This window comes from Aegilops tauschii, chromosome 4 (genome assembly GCF_002575655.3).
Source record: "Aegilops tauschii subsp. strangulata cultivar AL8/78 chromosome 4, Aet v6.0, whole genome shotgun sequence".
Classification (NCBI taxonomy): domain Eukaryota; kingdom Viridiplantae; phylum Streptophyta; class Magnoliopsida; order Poales; family Poaceae; genus Aegilops; species Aegilops tauschii.
Window position 1 is genome coordinate 522,003,578 of NC_053038.3, and position 16,584 is coordinate 522,020,161.

The 16,584-nt window shown below is 46.2% G+C and overlaps 2 protein-coding genes across 2 annotated transcripts; both read left to right on the top strand.

The window, feature by feature from the left end:
- The first annotated feature begins 12,453 nt into the window (after positions 1–12,453).
- Positions 12,454–14,122, top strand: LOC109743375 (uncharacterized). The gene is made up of 2 exons (XM_020302467.4): positions 12,454–13,006; positions 13,768–14,122. Exon 1 carries the CDS (start codon positions 12,535–12,537, stop codon positions 12,967–12,969), a length of 435 nt encoding a protein of 144 aa, XP_020158056.1. The 5' UTR covers positions 12,454–12,534; the 3' UTR covers positions 12,970–13,006; positions 13,768–14,122.
- Positions 14,123–14,373: 251 nt separating this feature from the next.
- On the top strand, positions 14,374–16,035 carry LOC109743373 (uncharacterized). The gene has a single exon (XM_045227278.1). The coding sequence runs from the start codon at positions 14,659–14,661 to the stop codon at positions 15,103–15,105; it is 447 nt and encodes a 148-aa protein (XP_045083213.1). The 5' UTR covers positions 14,374–14,658; the 3' UTR covers positions 15,106–16,035.
- The last annotated feature ends 549 nt before the right edge of the window (positions 16,036–16,584 follow it).

The following is a 16,584-nucleotide window of genomic DNA, read 5'->3' on the forward strand; positions in this document are numbered from 1 at the left end:
ATGTGCACTTGTTTAAGTTGCTTGAAGATGAACAACATCAGTAGTGCTTGTGTATCTCTGTTTTTGATTATATGTGCATTTGTTGGACGTGTAGACGTGTATGTTCTCTTGTGAGTATTTGGCTGGATGATTTCTGAATTTAATCAGTTAAATGCGATATTTATTGATTTTTTGTTGTTCAAATGTGTAAATTTAAATCTGTGAATGAAATAGACCAAATGTTCTACTTGACAAAATAACATTTGGGCTCTAAAAGGCTGCGGCCCAAACTATAGCGGATCCGAATATTGTGCATTTCTGAAAACCAGAAAATAGGCTCAAAAGGCCATGCCCTAGAAAATAAAAAGGCCAAATTGTTGGGCGAGGCCCATGTAGCTAGAGAAAATTAACAGAAAAATATACAGTACAAAGGCTATATTTTTTGGCTCAGCCCATGTAAAGCGTCGAATTGGACTGGGCTAAATCTTATCAATGACCTTTTCAATTGGTCGCAATTTTGCCACGTCAGATTGCCACGTCGGATCCGACGTGCCTGGGCAGACAGCCAGTGACCAAAACAAAAGTTCATGTGTTTAATGACCTTTTGTTTTGATCGTTGCCTTCCACGACTTTCGCACAGAGAAGGTCGTTAATTTCAGTTTACGACCGTCAGCTTTTGACCATCTGTTTTTGGTCAAAAAAGGTTGCAAATGAAAAAAAATGACCTTTCAGTGACCAATAGTGATGGTCGCAAGTTGACATATTTCTTGTAGTGGTTGCGAGTCGAGCGTTGTCTTGCAACTAGGACAACAACAAAACTATGAACCCAGTTGCGAGCCAATGGTGGACTTGCAACTGGGACAATTACGAAACTACGAGCCTAATTGTGAGTTAAGGGTGGACATGCAATTGGATGAAACAAACTACAGGCCTAGTTGTGAGGACTGACTTGCAACTGAGACAACCACACAAAGCTACAATACCATTTGCAAGTCGAAGCTTTGATGCAACCAGGACAATAGCAAACTACGATCCCAGTTGCAAGTTGAGTGTGAAACTGTAACTGGAATGAAAACAAAACACATGACTAGCTGACCCAACAAACATTTTTGCCTCAAAATGCAGTTGCGTTGGAGGCATGCAATTGCGGGACGAAGACGACATTGCAATTGCATGTTTGATGGTAGACATGCAAGTGACACCAACACGAATGATGAATTTTTAAAAAGACAAATAGAACAAAAAATAAAAATAGAAAAAATGAACAAAAAGACAAAAAAACTGTTCAAAGCTTCTCCCAAGACCGGTAGAAAGAGCTCTTGATCCATGTACGCTCTGGGAAGACAAAAAACCAAACAATTGGCAGGCAGCAAAGAAATATTACAAGGACACAGAGTGACTAGACACACTTTCCTCCTTGAAAAAAAAACAATTCAGATTTTCACGAAGCTGCGTTAATCTTAAAGACAAACAAGATCCAATGATTTCGGACTTAGATGTGAGATAACTATCTCACATCAAGATGTGAAATAGCAATCCGTTTTTTTCTGCAACCAACGATCGTGAGCTGGAACTAGAATATTTTTTTGCTGCATCGACTGGATTGGTTTTCATGGTGACAGGATGGAGTCCTGAATTTGTTGCAACCGGCGACTGCAAAAGCTTCAGCCGGCAATCTTTTTTGCTATGATGTATCTCGTTGACCGGGTGCTGCGGCTGGCGACCACCGCCACCGAGGTTGCAGCCGTTGCCACCAGAGCCGAAACTGTCACACCAGGAGCTGCAAACGCAATGCACGTTGTTGCATGCATGGAGGTGGCGAGAAAAACAAGCGCCGACCGGCGACAAGGACAGCGATACTTCATAAAATCCGGGATGCATCGGTATCCTCATGGGTCATCACCATGCTCACTATACTGAAATCCTCTTTATCGGTTTTGTCTTCTATCTCGTTATTGTGTTTCGGCATCTTCGTGACGAAGTCACCTGGGTCTGGCCAAACGATTATTGATGCCATGCATCACACCGATTGGGCCCTAAGAATATCTCAAACCCCACTTTTGAGCTATTTGGCCACTTGTCAAACTTTTTGATGAACCCGTAAGTTGTCGTTATGATCACCGTGTTACAGGAGCAACCCCAAGTCCATCGTACAGTAAGAAGTGACCATGAATACTCTCACTTAACGATATTTTAAGAGCCAAAAAACGTGATAATCGACAACACTTGAGCTATTCCAGAGACAAGACTAGGAACCTTTTATTTAACTGTTTATCATTCCACGCGTGCATATGAGTTTTCCACTGAATCGCATATTCCAGAATCATAGCAGTTATAGCATGAAATATAAACTCCATAATTATGAATATGAAAAATATAATAATACAAAAAATAATTGCCTCTAAGGTATATTTCCAACACTGTCATATACCCTATCACATTAAATGTGTGGGCATGTGTCCTCTTCTCCTGGCTCCGGGAACGGACGCCAGTCATGTCACCGCTGCTAAGGGTGACTGTCTTTTATAACCGCGACAAGTACCAAAATAGGTGTCGCACGTGCAGTGAAAACCCCCTTCGCGGTGGATCGGATGCTCATTCCTAGGGAATAACCCCTTCGCGGGAGCCCGTGCCTCGGGCGCTCATGGGGAAGTGCAGACGTCTTGATACCTTCTTGTTCATGTGGTACTAGTGTACATAAGGGTAATGTCTCTCAGTGCAGAGTTGTGAGGCTCCTAGAGCCTTGCCTTGCTTGAATTCCTGGAATAGAGCTTTGGTAGAGCTTCAGGCTATGTAACTGTCTTGGTGCGCTTCCCGGCAACGAGCCGGCACGGCCCACGCGCAGGAGGGTTCAGCAGGTACCCCCTACTTACACATCAATAGTAGCCCCCACCCTGGGCCTAGCGTATGTTCTCCTCCGAGCTATTACCAGGCCCGAATTAGCGTGCGGGCCGGACGCGTGGCGGAAAGTCTTCCGCGTGCAGGCGTCGATACGGTGGCTTGGGTGTGTGAACAAGCTTTGGTTGCCTCGAGCCTATCTGCATGGCGTTTGAATTCCAGAAGGCATGGGGACCAAATCCCTCGCGCATCATGCCCTGGATTTGAAACGCTCGTGACTCCTTGTGCTATCAAATCCCCCCAGCGTTGCTTCGGTCCTTGGGCGCGGCAGAGGTTGTCATAATGATCTTGGTCATAAAAACCCACTGCCCGTTGATGTGAAATGTCATAGCATGGGGAAGACAAAAAGAGCTCCGTTGACCGGCTGGGCGCGGAGGATTGGCGTGCTTCCACCCTTGGCCTACAAAAGGCGAGGCGCAGTTCCTCCTTCCCCGGTCGGTCTTATCTTACATCTCTCCACCTTGTCGCAGCTCTTTCTCTCCCACCGCCATTGCCCTCTCCATGGGTTCCTCTATCCCCCACGACCGGGTCGTCATGGCGGCGCAGGAGATAGTGGAGTTTGAGATGAGGTGCCTGGGCAAGGAGCTCAATGTCTGACAATCGGGGCTGAATGCATTTGCTGGATTGGAAGGACAACGCCACGAAGATAGTGACGACGACAGACGATGGTGGATCTACGTCTTTGTGCCGCATGATGCCCAGTAGCGTCAGAGTCTCTCCGCCAGACAGAGCCGGGTTAGAGGGGAAGTAAAGCAGAAAGAACACGGCCGATGATGGGAATGGCGATGGCCAGCAGAGAGTGGTGTTGGAAATGGTGACGAGAGAGTGGTCCCGGGGCCTAGCAATGTGGGCTTCCGTTGTACAAAGGCGGTAAAGAGTTGAGTATAATAGGAGAGGGACAACACGATACTAACCAGCGGGGAAAATAAAGGTTCTAATTTGTATGAGCTACATAGACGGGTCAACAAAAAAATTTGTATGAGCTACATAGACGGGTCAACGTTAGCGGCCGACAGTGATTATCTTTGGATTTATTTGAACATTGGTACAAGCTAACACTGACCGCCTAGTTTTAGACTGTGATAACCATCTTGCCTAGCCCAAAATTTGAAATTACCGATGCCACTTTCGAGGTCGGTCAGTGCAAATGCACATCAGTGACGCGTGGCCAGATGGCCTTTGGCCGGTTAGTGATGAGGGGGTAGTAGTGTTCAGAACTATAGTAGTGGAAGGAGTATGTGTAGAAAACTTTATACTAAGAATGGATCTCTTCTTGGATGCTCACGGGTGTTTTGAAGATCAATCCAGTCGCTTTTATTAATGATCCATAATGTTTAGGGGCTTATCTTGGATACTTACGCTTTTTTAAGGGGAATCTTGGATTGTTACCTTTTTTTAGCCTATCTTGAATTCTTACGTAGTATTTTTTTTCATCATTTTATATCTCCTGGATTCTTACGTGTGAATATGGTAGAGCTCCTACTTGCCGCGTAGGTCAGCAGATAGCCACTAACCGCACACCCCCAGCGCCTCCGCGCGCATTTTGGGCCGGCCCAAGTGCGGGCTGGGCGCTCTCTTTTTTCATTTTCCTTCTTTGTTTCCTTTTTTATTATTACTTCAAAATTGTTCACGAATCTTAAATTCAAATGATATGTTTGGGAATTGACAAAAGGTTCTTAATTTCAAAATCTTCTTTCGAATTTTAAAATTATTGCAAATTTCAAAAAATGATTATGAATTTGAGAAATGTTTTGGATTTCATAAAATGTTAATGAATTCAAAAATATTCATAAATTTTAGAAAAATATTCATGAATTTCAAAAATTGTTATCAAATTTCAAAAAATGTTCGTCTATTCAGAAAATGATGACTGATTCAAAAAATGTCCGCCAATTCAACTAAATATTAGTAAATTTCGAAAAGTATTCATGGGCCAGGCATGGTAGGGAGGCACGGCCTAGCCAATCGCAGCCCAAGAATGCTTTCCGTGAGTATATAAATAAATCGACCTGGATATATACCCTAAAAAAGTCAGACCTGGACACCATAATTCCAAGGTGGGTTTTCAAGGCGTAAACACACCCGCCGCCACAACGATGCAATTACAGAAACCCTCGCTTCTATAAAAGAAATTCAGGATCTGACGCCCCTTCTTCACCAGATCATCCCTTTGATGGATTAGAGGACTGGTTGCATGCCATTGCCCACCGTAAGAATTTTCATTACGATGTTGGTTTATTTTCATCCCTGTATTCATCATGTTCGACTAGTTACCACTTACCACCCCTTAGCCCTAGGTTGAACGGGGGTAGTTGAAGGATTGTGGAGTTCTCATTCAAGATGCACCTTCTTTTGAAAATAATTTCATGATATAATTTATAACAAGAGTGTTAGGTTCCATATTGTTGTTGCAGGTTTCTGTTATTTTTATTGATGGTCTACATGTTAGTTGCTGGGGCCGGGGCAACATGGATCTCAATTAGCATGTTTAATTAGTGCGTGCAACATTTCTTTTGTATCCCCAACCCCAAGTAGGGTTCCTATATAGTATTACCTGTGTTTCCAACTGCAAAAACGTCTTACATTTAAAAACATAAGGCGTATTTCAGTTCGAGGAGTTAAATGTGTCACAGTATGCTTAGTGCATTTGTCTGATGCGTTGTGAAATGACAAATTACACAGAGGCATCATCTTACAGAACGACCACCTCTACCCCTGCAGTTTCATCCCAGTTTTCATCGACAAGCTCCACGTCGCCCTCAAATCAGGTGATGCGCCACCCCTGTCCATGCTCTGCACTCAAAAATAAAAGACCCGGAGGAGTTCGTCACCAACAGTTCGACACCGCAGCTGGCATCCAGACTTTGTCTGCCATGCAGATATTTTGAACTTCATAGCTGAGCAAGAAAAACACGCCTTCCCGACCTACATCAGGTGCCTTTCTGGACGCAACAATTATTTATTTGCTTAGAAGCATCTATGTCCATGACTGGAGGTCAATCCAACAACAACAAAATCAGTCTGCAAAACAGGGTCGACAAATGGCAAGAATCATACATTTGAGACTTGGAAAGAAGGGAATGCATCCACAATCCAATTACAATTCTTCAGTTTGGGCTAATAATCGACGAGAACTTCAGAACATGGTTGACAAACATTCTTCAGTTTGGGAAATAATCCATGAGAATTTCAGCACATGGTTCACATGTTTGACAAACATTCTTCAGTTTGGGCAAATGCAATAGGCAGTTGAGATGGCTACAGACTACACATCACACTTTCTCAGCAATTATCCTACACTAGCAACATCCCTTGTTTCAGGACCTTACCATAGAAGGAGAAAGAAAAAAATATTATTCACACTAACTAGTACTCCCTCCGTTCCGATTTACTTGTCGTGGTTTTAGTTCGAACTAAAACCACGACAAGTAAATCGGAACGGAGGGAGTAACTGAAAAGAGTTCCCAAATGACACAGAGATTCAACATTTTTTCCTGCAAGAGCAGTACTTTGATGCAGAGAGCACTCACAGATGACACATTTCAAATTTGGAAAGAAGAAACTGCATCCAGAATCCAATTACAATGAAATGATCCATGAGAGTTGCAGAACATGGTTGGCAAACATTCTTCAGTTTGGGCAAATGCAACAAGAAGCCTATACATCACACTTTCTCAGCGATCATCCTACACGACCAACTTCCCTTGTTTCAGAACCTTAGCACAGGAAAAGTAGACACATGCTAGCAGAAAGTTTACCAACACAAACTACAGAGAGAAAATCATTTTATTTTAAACTTGTAACTGAAAAGGCATGCATAGTATAACTTGGTAACAAAATAAACAAGCTCACAGATGATACAAAGGAATTACTTATTCCTCAAGAGATTCGACATTTATGCCTGCAAAAAGTATGCTCGATGCAAAAATGAAGCAACAATATCCGGTCAAAGTGAAGAAACAAACCCAACCATCTTTCACATATGCCCCACAACTGACATAGGGTAGATGAATTTAGCCCATTACTTGAGCCACATCCATAAATAATTCATTATCCAAAGCATGGTTAAGAGGACAAGAATGCAATAATTCAGTGTGGATAGATGATTCACACATCCAACATAGGGCCTTGATGTGATGTACTACTTCAGAACATGGTGCACACACATGGTTGACAAACATTCTTCACTTTGGGCAAATGCAATAGGCAGCTTAGATGGCTACAGCCCACACATCACACTTTCTCAGCAATTATCATACACTAGCAACATCCCTTGTTTCAAGACCTTACCACAGAAAAAGGAGACACGTGCTAGAAACATAAACTACAGAGAGAGAAAATCATTTTATTTTTTACACTAGCTAGTAACTGAAAAGGCATGCATGGTATAACTTGGTTACAAAATAAAGGAGCCCCCCAAATGACCCAAAGAGATTCGACCTTTTTCCTGCAACAGCACTACTTGCTGCAGGAAGCACTCCCAGACGACACATTTCAAATTTGGAAAGAAGAAAGTGCATCCAGAATCCAATTGCAAAGAAATGACCCATGAGAGTTTCAGAACATGGTTGACAAAGACTCTTCAGTTTGGGGAAATGCAACAGACAGCTTAGATGGCTACAGCCTATACATCACACTTTCTCAGCAATTATCCCACACAAGCAACTTCCCTTGTTTCAGAACCTTAGCACGGGAAAAGTAGTTTAGCAACACAAACTACAGAGAGAAAAGCATTTTATGTTACACTAGTAACTGAAAAGGCATGCATGGTATAACTTGGTAAGAAAAATAAACAAGCTCACAGATGACACAAAGGAATTACTTATTCCTCAAGAGATTCGATATTTATGCCTGCAACAAGGATACTTGATGTAGAAATGAAGCAACAATATCCGAACAAAGTGAAGAAACCAACCCAACCATCTTTCACATATGCCCCGCAACTGACATAAGGGTACATGACGTAGTTAGCCCATGACATGAGCCACATTCATAAATAACTCATTATCCAAAGCATGGTTAAGAAAGGGTAAGAATGCCGTAATTCAGTATGAATAGATGACTCACACAACCAACATAGGGCCCTGATGCGAGTTACTACTTCAGAACATGGTTCATTACATGGGTGACAAACATTCTTCCGTTTGGGCAAGCAATCCATGAGAACTTGAGAACATGATGCACAACATGGCTGACAAACATTCTTCACTTTGGGCAAACGCAATAGGCAGCTTAGATGGCTACAGCCTACACATGACACTTTCTCAGCAACTATTCTACACGAACAACTTCCTTGCTTCAGAACCTTAGCACGGAAAAAAGGAGACACGTGCTAGCAGGCAGTTACCAATGCAAACTGCTGATAGAAAAGCAAACTTGCGGCCCTGATTAGAGGTACTACTCTATCTGTGAAAGACCTAAAGTTGCACGAAATGCTATTCAATCACAAGCGCAAAGAACTGGCGCACGGCCTCCGGCTGACGCTCGATCAGATCCAGCAGAGAGCCTATCTCCGTAAGGGCTTGATCGATCATGGTCATGACCCTATTCATCAGAAACTGCCTTACTTCATTGTCTTGCTTGACATTGTGGACGAAACCATCGTCGTCTTCCTTGTACTTTCTGAAAAGTCTCTGCAGCATGAACATGCCTGTTCCTGCTCGTTGAAGCATGTCCAGGACCTCTGGGAACTGATTGCTTGCAGACAACATGACAGCGTATGCCTCGGATTTCATATCTGTCAAGGCAAGCAGCTGCAGAGCATCCTGTCCACCTGAAATGAGCTCGGTAACAGCAGCCCTCGCCCTCTCAACTGGAGCAAAGAAGGGGATGAACATGCGTGGGATTTCTCTGATGCAAGTGCTGACAGTCTCCCACGCTGGCCGGATATCGGGCTCCGAGGTGATGTCCGGGTTGAGCAAGTGGTCAGCGGCTTGTGCCATCTCGTTGGCGGAGTTGATGAGCCCCTGGAGCTTCACGCGCCCATCCAGCAGGTTGTCCAGGATCTCGTTCCCCGCAGCAGTCAGCTGCAGCCATGCCCTGCCCGCCGCACTGACGCTGCCAACATCCAACGGCATCTCGCGCTCGCAGAGCAACGTCCACACAAGGTCTTTGACAGATTTCTGCAAGGAATCCAGAGCAGCGCACTCCCTTGTAAAGCTCTCCATCTTGCGCTCGACATGTTGGGACAAGGGGCCGTTGCTCGTCAACGCCCTGTTCACTTCGTCGGGGTACCGCATGCCCACAACCGGGCCGCGCTTTTTGTAGGTGTCGATTAGCTGTTGCAGCGCGCCCGACGCCGCGTTGAGGCCAGCCGCCATGCCTCCGGCCGCCTCCAGGTTGACGCCAAGCGCCGCAGCGGCGGCGCCGCCTGCCCGCCGGCGAGCCCCCGCCCACCGCCATCACCGAGGTCGCCTGCGCCCCCATTGCGGCGGGTGACACGTCGCTGCTGCTGCCGCTGCCGCCTGCCCCCCGGCGAGCCCCCGCCGCCGCCGGAACCGCCAAGGTCGCCTGCGCCCCCACCGCCGCTGCCCGCCGCTTGTCCGGGGAATTTCGGCGTGGTGCTGATTTTGGTAGGGTTTTGGTACAAATGGGAAAATGCGGAATTGTTTGTTTCTGATGGGAAAGAAATAGTGGACACAGCTGTTTTTTTAGGGGTAATTGGACACAGCTGCTGAGATCTCGGCAGAACTACACAACAGATGGCAAAAAGGGCCCGGCCCAATAAGGCCTGCTCCTTTTCGGTTTCCAAAGGTACACTCACAATGTTTACTTACTTTATTAGTGGTTTCACAAAACAAACGAGTTTTTTTTTTTTTTGCAAAATAAACCTTTATTTCAACTTCAAAGACAGTCCACTAACATCCATGTGCAAGATTGCACATTTAGAGAGCTGAGAACAGCTTTTACAGGGCATTTAGGGGTTGTTTGGTTCGCTACCTGATGGCTTTTAGCCTGACCCGAAACTTGTCTGTGAATCACCGGGTCTTGTTTAGTTCGCTACCTGATGGCTGCTATTGGCTACCTCAATTAGCCTGCCAGGCTTCCAATTTCCAGCGCCTGGGCTCAGGCTAACAGCTGCCTGACTTTTAATACTAGTATCGGGGCTTGTGCTAGCCAATAGCAGCCTTTCTTTAGTGCTTTAGATATTTTCTATTGGTTGATACTAGTACACCAGGTCAGGAAGCAACCAAACACATATCTTCTCGTCTTGCCTGACAGGCAGAAAAATCCAGCTTGCCGAACAGCTTGATACTAGTACGTTCCTATCTGGCGCCACTTTTTCTCAGGCACATCGGTCAGGACGCTAACCAAACAGCCCCTTAGATGCTTCATGCCGCACACCTAAGCAAGTATAGATGCAAGTACCAACGTCGAAGAGATTATAAGTAATACATGAGCAATTCTAGGGTTGATCAACGTTGATCAACGTGTCTTCCCCTGATCTTTCAAAAGGCTAGGGTTTCCTAGTCCTCCAGCGGTCATGCCAGCTGATAGTTTCTTCGCCCCCGATTTACGATCGTCTTCCTTCCCGGACTCCCCTGCCACTCAGGTTGACCAAATGGGGTGTCCAGTACACCTTCCTATCCTTGGTGCATTTGGTGGATCCTAGGGTTGTAGCGACGGCGAGGGTAGAGCTTTCCTGAAGTTTTGGCTGTAGGTAATGGCCGATGGCAGTGGATCATCTAGTGGCATGATGTGGAAGGAGGAGCGGGTAGAAGATATATTAGGAAGATTGAACCTACAGGAGGAGAACGCGGAAGAATTCGTCTTGCAGGAGGAATGTTGGGCTATGCGCTGTGCATCTGATGAACTTTCACTCTGTCCAAAACCACCTCATCCAACTGATGTTGTGATTATAAAGCGACGACGCACTCCAAGGCCTAACCCGTGATACAACATGACAGTATGTGCTCAAAGCGGTGTTGGAGGCCCAGGACAAGAGGGGTATAGCTAATTACCTATCTAACTGTTTCTCTATCACACCATTCATATTATCTCTATGTACCCCCTAGTTTGATCAACTTTTGCGAGGAACATAGAAAAAATGCATACATGTTTGGAGTTTTGGAATTTAGAAAGAATGCTCACATGTCAATGAATTTGGAAACTAATGACACTCATTGGTTTCCAAGATTGCAATGGCCAAATTGTTACTTAAGTTGAATTAACTATGATTTCATACCATGTTCCACTTTTTTGCCCCTTTTTACTTTGTGTGTTACAGCGGTGTGTTTATGCATTGTAGTGCACAGTTTTCTCTGTGATTCTCAGCATCTATGCATGGATCGATTGCTTTACTTTTTATCACATCTTCTTCTTGCCCCTTGCTCCTACCATGTATTTCTCCTGTGATGTGATTCATGGACTGCTGCTTTGATGCAACCAAAGTGAAAGCTTGTGTAGAAATAATATATTTTGGAACATGGGTTGGGAACTTGGGATTACCTCGGCAACATATAGTGCCGGCAACCATATTTCAGTATCAATTTTGTATTTCACAACAATTTTTAGGTAACGATTAGACCAGAGTTCATTCTAGTTATTGTCATGATTTTGCCTGTGTGCCCTTATTATCTCTTCGGCCAATCAACTCAGAGCTGATCTTGTATAGGATGAGCAAATCGTCTGCACATTCCGCCATATCATGTGCCAACTTGCTGAGCTCCTCAAGCTTCTCGTAGCCTGTCTCTATGTTGTGCACAATATTATTCTTCATGATGATTATCCACAACCATGACTTGCATGTTGCGTCGATGACATCTGGTGAAAATTCTCATGTACCGACATCACCGTATTCATCACTTTCATTGCCTTTCATGAACTTGTCCAAACCAATCCTGGGGAAGGCCTCATGGTTTATGGGTTAAATATGGAAATAAATTGCACAAAGTAAAGAAAATTTAAGGTTAGGTTTTGCTTCTTAGATCAACTCTAGAAGATTCCCTAAAAGCCACATTATCCCGAACTATCAACACGAGGTAAAGCTCCACTCTCTCAGGTTCCACAAACCACAATCTACCCATGTATGGTCAAATCTAAAACACATGTCCTAGTATTTAGAGTCAACTAGGCTCTTCCCCTATGAAATCCAAGCATTGGCAAAAGTGACCCCCTCCCCTCTGAAGCAACCTCCGGCCACTCATTCATTCCCCGATGGTAGCCGTCACGCGCTTCCACGACCATGCCATCGCCGCCACGGATGCCACCGACCACCGTGCGCCCCCCTCGCTCCTCTCGGTGATGACACGCCACCTCCCGATTCGAATATTTAGGTGGCATACTGGTTGCAACTGCTCAGCAAAAAAATCAATGGCATCATGCACACGTTTCCTTACCACACATGTTACATCGATGTGCCCCCTGCAATGAAAAGTGCATGCCCTTGCTAAGCCTATGCTCGAGATTTGTTTTGACCTCATATACTTGTGTACTTGCATTGAGAAAATGTAGAAAGCCACAACATTTACATATTCTGAGTTGTCATCTTAAAAAAAACATACAATCTGAGTAGCTGGGCCCACGTAGTGTTTTTTTTTCTCTGTTTGCCCGTGAAGCCCAGGAATGAAATGTCCTTGGGCAGGGCGCGCCACCTACCGTTTTCCATTCCCTCCCCCCCGAAATCTGAATCCAAATCTCGGCCGACTCCGCCGCCCCATGCCTCCCTCGCCGTCGCAGCCGCCGCCGCCGGCCACGGAGGAGGTCGAGGTGGAGGACGTCTCGGACGACGAGACGGTGGAGGGAGAGGCGCCGCCACTTGCCCCGGCCCCGGCTCCGGCTCCTGCCCCGCCGGCCGGCGGAGGTGCCGAGGCGAGCCGTGCCGCGTCGGGGTCGGGGGAGGCGGCGGGCGGAGAAGGGGCCGACGAGGAGGAGGAGGACGAGGATGAGGACGAAGAAGACGACTCCGACGACGAAGAGGACGAGGATTCGGAGGATGAAGGGGACGAGGACGAGGACGAAGACTCCGACGAGGAGGGGGACGACGAAGGCCAAGATTCCGATGACGACGACGAAGACGAGGACTCTGATGAGGAGGAGGACGAAGACGAGGACGATGAAGACGAGGACGAGGACGACGACGACGACGAGTAGGACGGGATGGAAATGGAGCTTGCGGCGTTCGCATCTGGTGAGCACAAATTCCCCCTTGTGTTTTGCTGTGCTCTTGGTCTAGATCAGCTTAGGTAAGTGCTCCAGAACTGACAATGAGCATGGCGTGCTCGATCAAATGTGCAAACCCCACTACTGCCACATCCAGATCTTGTGGCCATGCTCTGCTGAATGTGGCATGCAATTGGCCATCTGGGAGAGACAAGGATCATTTTAATCAGTAATAAAATGATCCTTTTGTCCAGATAATACTCTCATCTTCAGATTAGACAACACCTTTGGCAATTTTCTCCTTACATGTAACTGAAAAAACATTGTAGGCAGTTTGGTCATGAAAACACAAGTCACAGCTAAGCAATTTTGGAATCATGCTAATGTCTGCCAAATAGTGAGGTAATTTATGCTCCTGTAAGTAGTGTCAGCCAATGTACTAGTACTTACTATGCATGCACAACTCTGCATACATTCTTATTTTTTATCATGATACATTCAGGTTGGCAAGTGTCCATGTTCTGTTTTAGCAGTTCTGTCATGATACATTCTTGATGTTACGAAAATAAGTCGTACATTTGTGTTTTTAGCATGAACCTGTGGAATGCATATATGTGGGACAAGAACTTCAGCTGTACACTTTTTGCTTCCAAAAAGAAAACTTCTCTCTGAACAATTTCAGTTGTAGGATAATGTAGTTCTGTTTGTAGCGGGCCTCTGGTTCCAACTCTGAACATATGCAAGAAACACCATTGACATATCAAAATGGTTCTTACTGTTGTAATGCAGGGTGAGGATGAAATGAAGATGCAAGTAGCTGAAGGGTCTGTTTTGCACTGATGCTCAAGTGTATGTATGTAAGGGATGGCAATCGGTAATCATATGTTGCGGATGCAGAACATTGGCTACGGCATGACTAAATATTTGCCTCAGGGTGACCTCTGAAGCTTCTGTTGCTGATTCTCTGTTCCCACTATGTACTATGGTGAAAATTGTATTGTTCTGCTCATCTGAGCCCTGTATCTGCTATTTGAGGAGGAAACTTTGCGTGCCACGATTCTATCTTTCGTCGAAAACTTAGAAATCATATGTAAAACTTTGAGTGTATCATCAGTGAATGGATTTTCGGTTCGGCTTTTAAGAACCTCACTCAGTGGGAGCAAATGGCCATCTAGTTTTGTACCGCTTGTGTTTCAAATTCAGCAGTGTGTAGAACTGTGCCATGCAACAATGTGGACGCATAAAAATTCTATGTATGTGAAAATTCAGTAGGAGATCTCATGATCAAATATCTCGTAACGAGGTTTTAGGCCTATGTAGAAATATGTCCATATATACATGTGGATTTTTTTAAAGAATATTTTGACACTTCTGAATATTGCCCTACGTAGCCAAAATATGTGTATAGATATATACTTTCTTTTTAAACTTAAACCCAGATACTATTTTAACATGAAAAATCATTATAATTCGGATTGAGAGCTCTTGGGCCTTAGTACTGGGTTGTTGGGCTGCAGTCCCGGAGATGCATATAGCCCAGTCGACTTTCGTTGCCCAAAAGGCCCAGAATAAACCGATCCCCTCACTCGCGTGAAGCTTCTTAATCTTCAGAGTCGCAATCCACTCCCGCCGTCCTCGCCGTCGCGGCCGCCGGCGGCGGAGGAGGTCTCCGACGCTGAGATGTCCGACGGAGAGGTACCGCCTCGCCAGGCCGCGGAGGACTTAGTCAGGGGAGTGGCGAACCGCGCCGCGCCGGGCTCGGCCGGCGAAGAGGACGAGGAGATTTACGACGACGAGAGCTCCGATTACAACTCGTACGACGACGACGACGACGAATCCGATGAGAGCGGTTCGTACTACGAAGACCATGAGGATGAGGAGGAGGAGGAGGAGGGTGCCGGCGGGGACAGGGCCTCCGGGAGCGCGGAGGAGGAGGCTGCGTCGGTCGGCGTGGGCGGCGGCGGCCCGAAGGCGGAGGGGAGTCCCCGGGCGGCGGCCACCTGCTGCATCTGCATGGATCCCTGGGCCTCCTACGGCGGCCACCTGCTGCATCTTGTTTACTACCATGGGACTTTCATTTATGTTGTCTCCGCCAAGGTTTTCGAGTCAACGAGTCATTCTGGGTAGCGACTCTTGACGAGTCGTGTTGTGCCGCTGGACTAGTCGAGGTGTTTGACCGACTTGCAGTTACGACTCATCGGCTAGTGGACGACAGCCCTCATGAGTTTTTTAGCCATGCTATCAATCACTTCGGTGCCCCAACCCACACACATATACACTGCCAAACCTTGTCAGCTTAAGGTAACAACTCTGTAGGCGCATCTGGTTCTGGTGTCGTTCTGATCGTAGGGCACTGCTGAACTCCAGGGGTGTTACATATTGAAATTTCCATCAGAAGTACGATCTTTTTACAAGTAATAACTCAACAATGTGTCCAAAAAAAAAAACCTCGCCTATTTTACAAGTACATATGACTCATCAAAAAAGGAAAAAAATCGTCGCCTATTTCACAAGTAGAAATCCTGCATGCCTACTACTAGTCTGGGTCCAACTACGCCTCGATCGATTTGTCGATCTGGATACGGACACAAACCATGCCGTCCTATTATACTATATAGGTTGGCTGCTAGTTTTCTTTTGACGGGTATATACATCGCTAGTTCGTATATATAGCTTGATCTTCCAGCGCTTACGTCGATCGATCGACTCCAGATTGCTAATTAACGACAAGTCTCTTCAGATCGGCCCGGTTCGTGTGTCTCCGGTGCGACGGCCGGCGGCGAAGGAAGGAAGCCAGCGCCCACGATGGACCCCAAAGGCAGCGGAAACGGCATGTGCCTCCCCTACAACCTACTCGTCGACGTCCTCCGCCGCCTGTCGCCCCGGACCCTCGTCCGGTGCCAGGCGACCTGCCGCGCGTGGCGCGCCATCGTCGATGACCACCACCTCCTACACACCCTTCTACACCTACTTCCCAGGCGTCTTCAAGGATCGTCATGTCCGATGCTGGGACGATGGGCCGTCCTTCATCCTCCCGCCGGACATGGTGCTGGACCCACTGACCCGGAGAGTACGAGACGTGATTGATTTGCACTAACAATCGTTGGCCTTGTACAACGATATTGGAACCCTGGAAATTGTTTTATTTGTATAATCGATTAATTTGTATTTCATGGATTCCTAGGGAGGTTGTACGGACGTTGAAGGAGAGGCTTTTAGTAAGACAAGTCATTATAAGTTTAAAACTATCTCTACACTATCCATATACTATTGTTTTTTCAGATGTGCCCATACATTATGTGTACTTCTAGTCTAAAACCACTGTCGGGTGCGACGGGCGGCGGCCCAGGAAGAAAGCCAATGCCCCCGATGGACCTTGACGGCAACGTAAACGGCATGTGCTTGCTCTGCAACGAGCTCCTCGACGTCGAGTCGAAACCATCTACCGTGACTAGATGACGGCCGACGAGCTATGTGATCCCCATTGACTCCGCTACGGTCGCTCGAGGCTGGTTGTATTCGCGGCGTCCACATCAACGCGACGACAGGGATGAGTGGGTCCTTAGGGCAACTCTAACCGATTCCTTATCCCGCCGTAAGGGATTA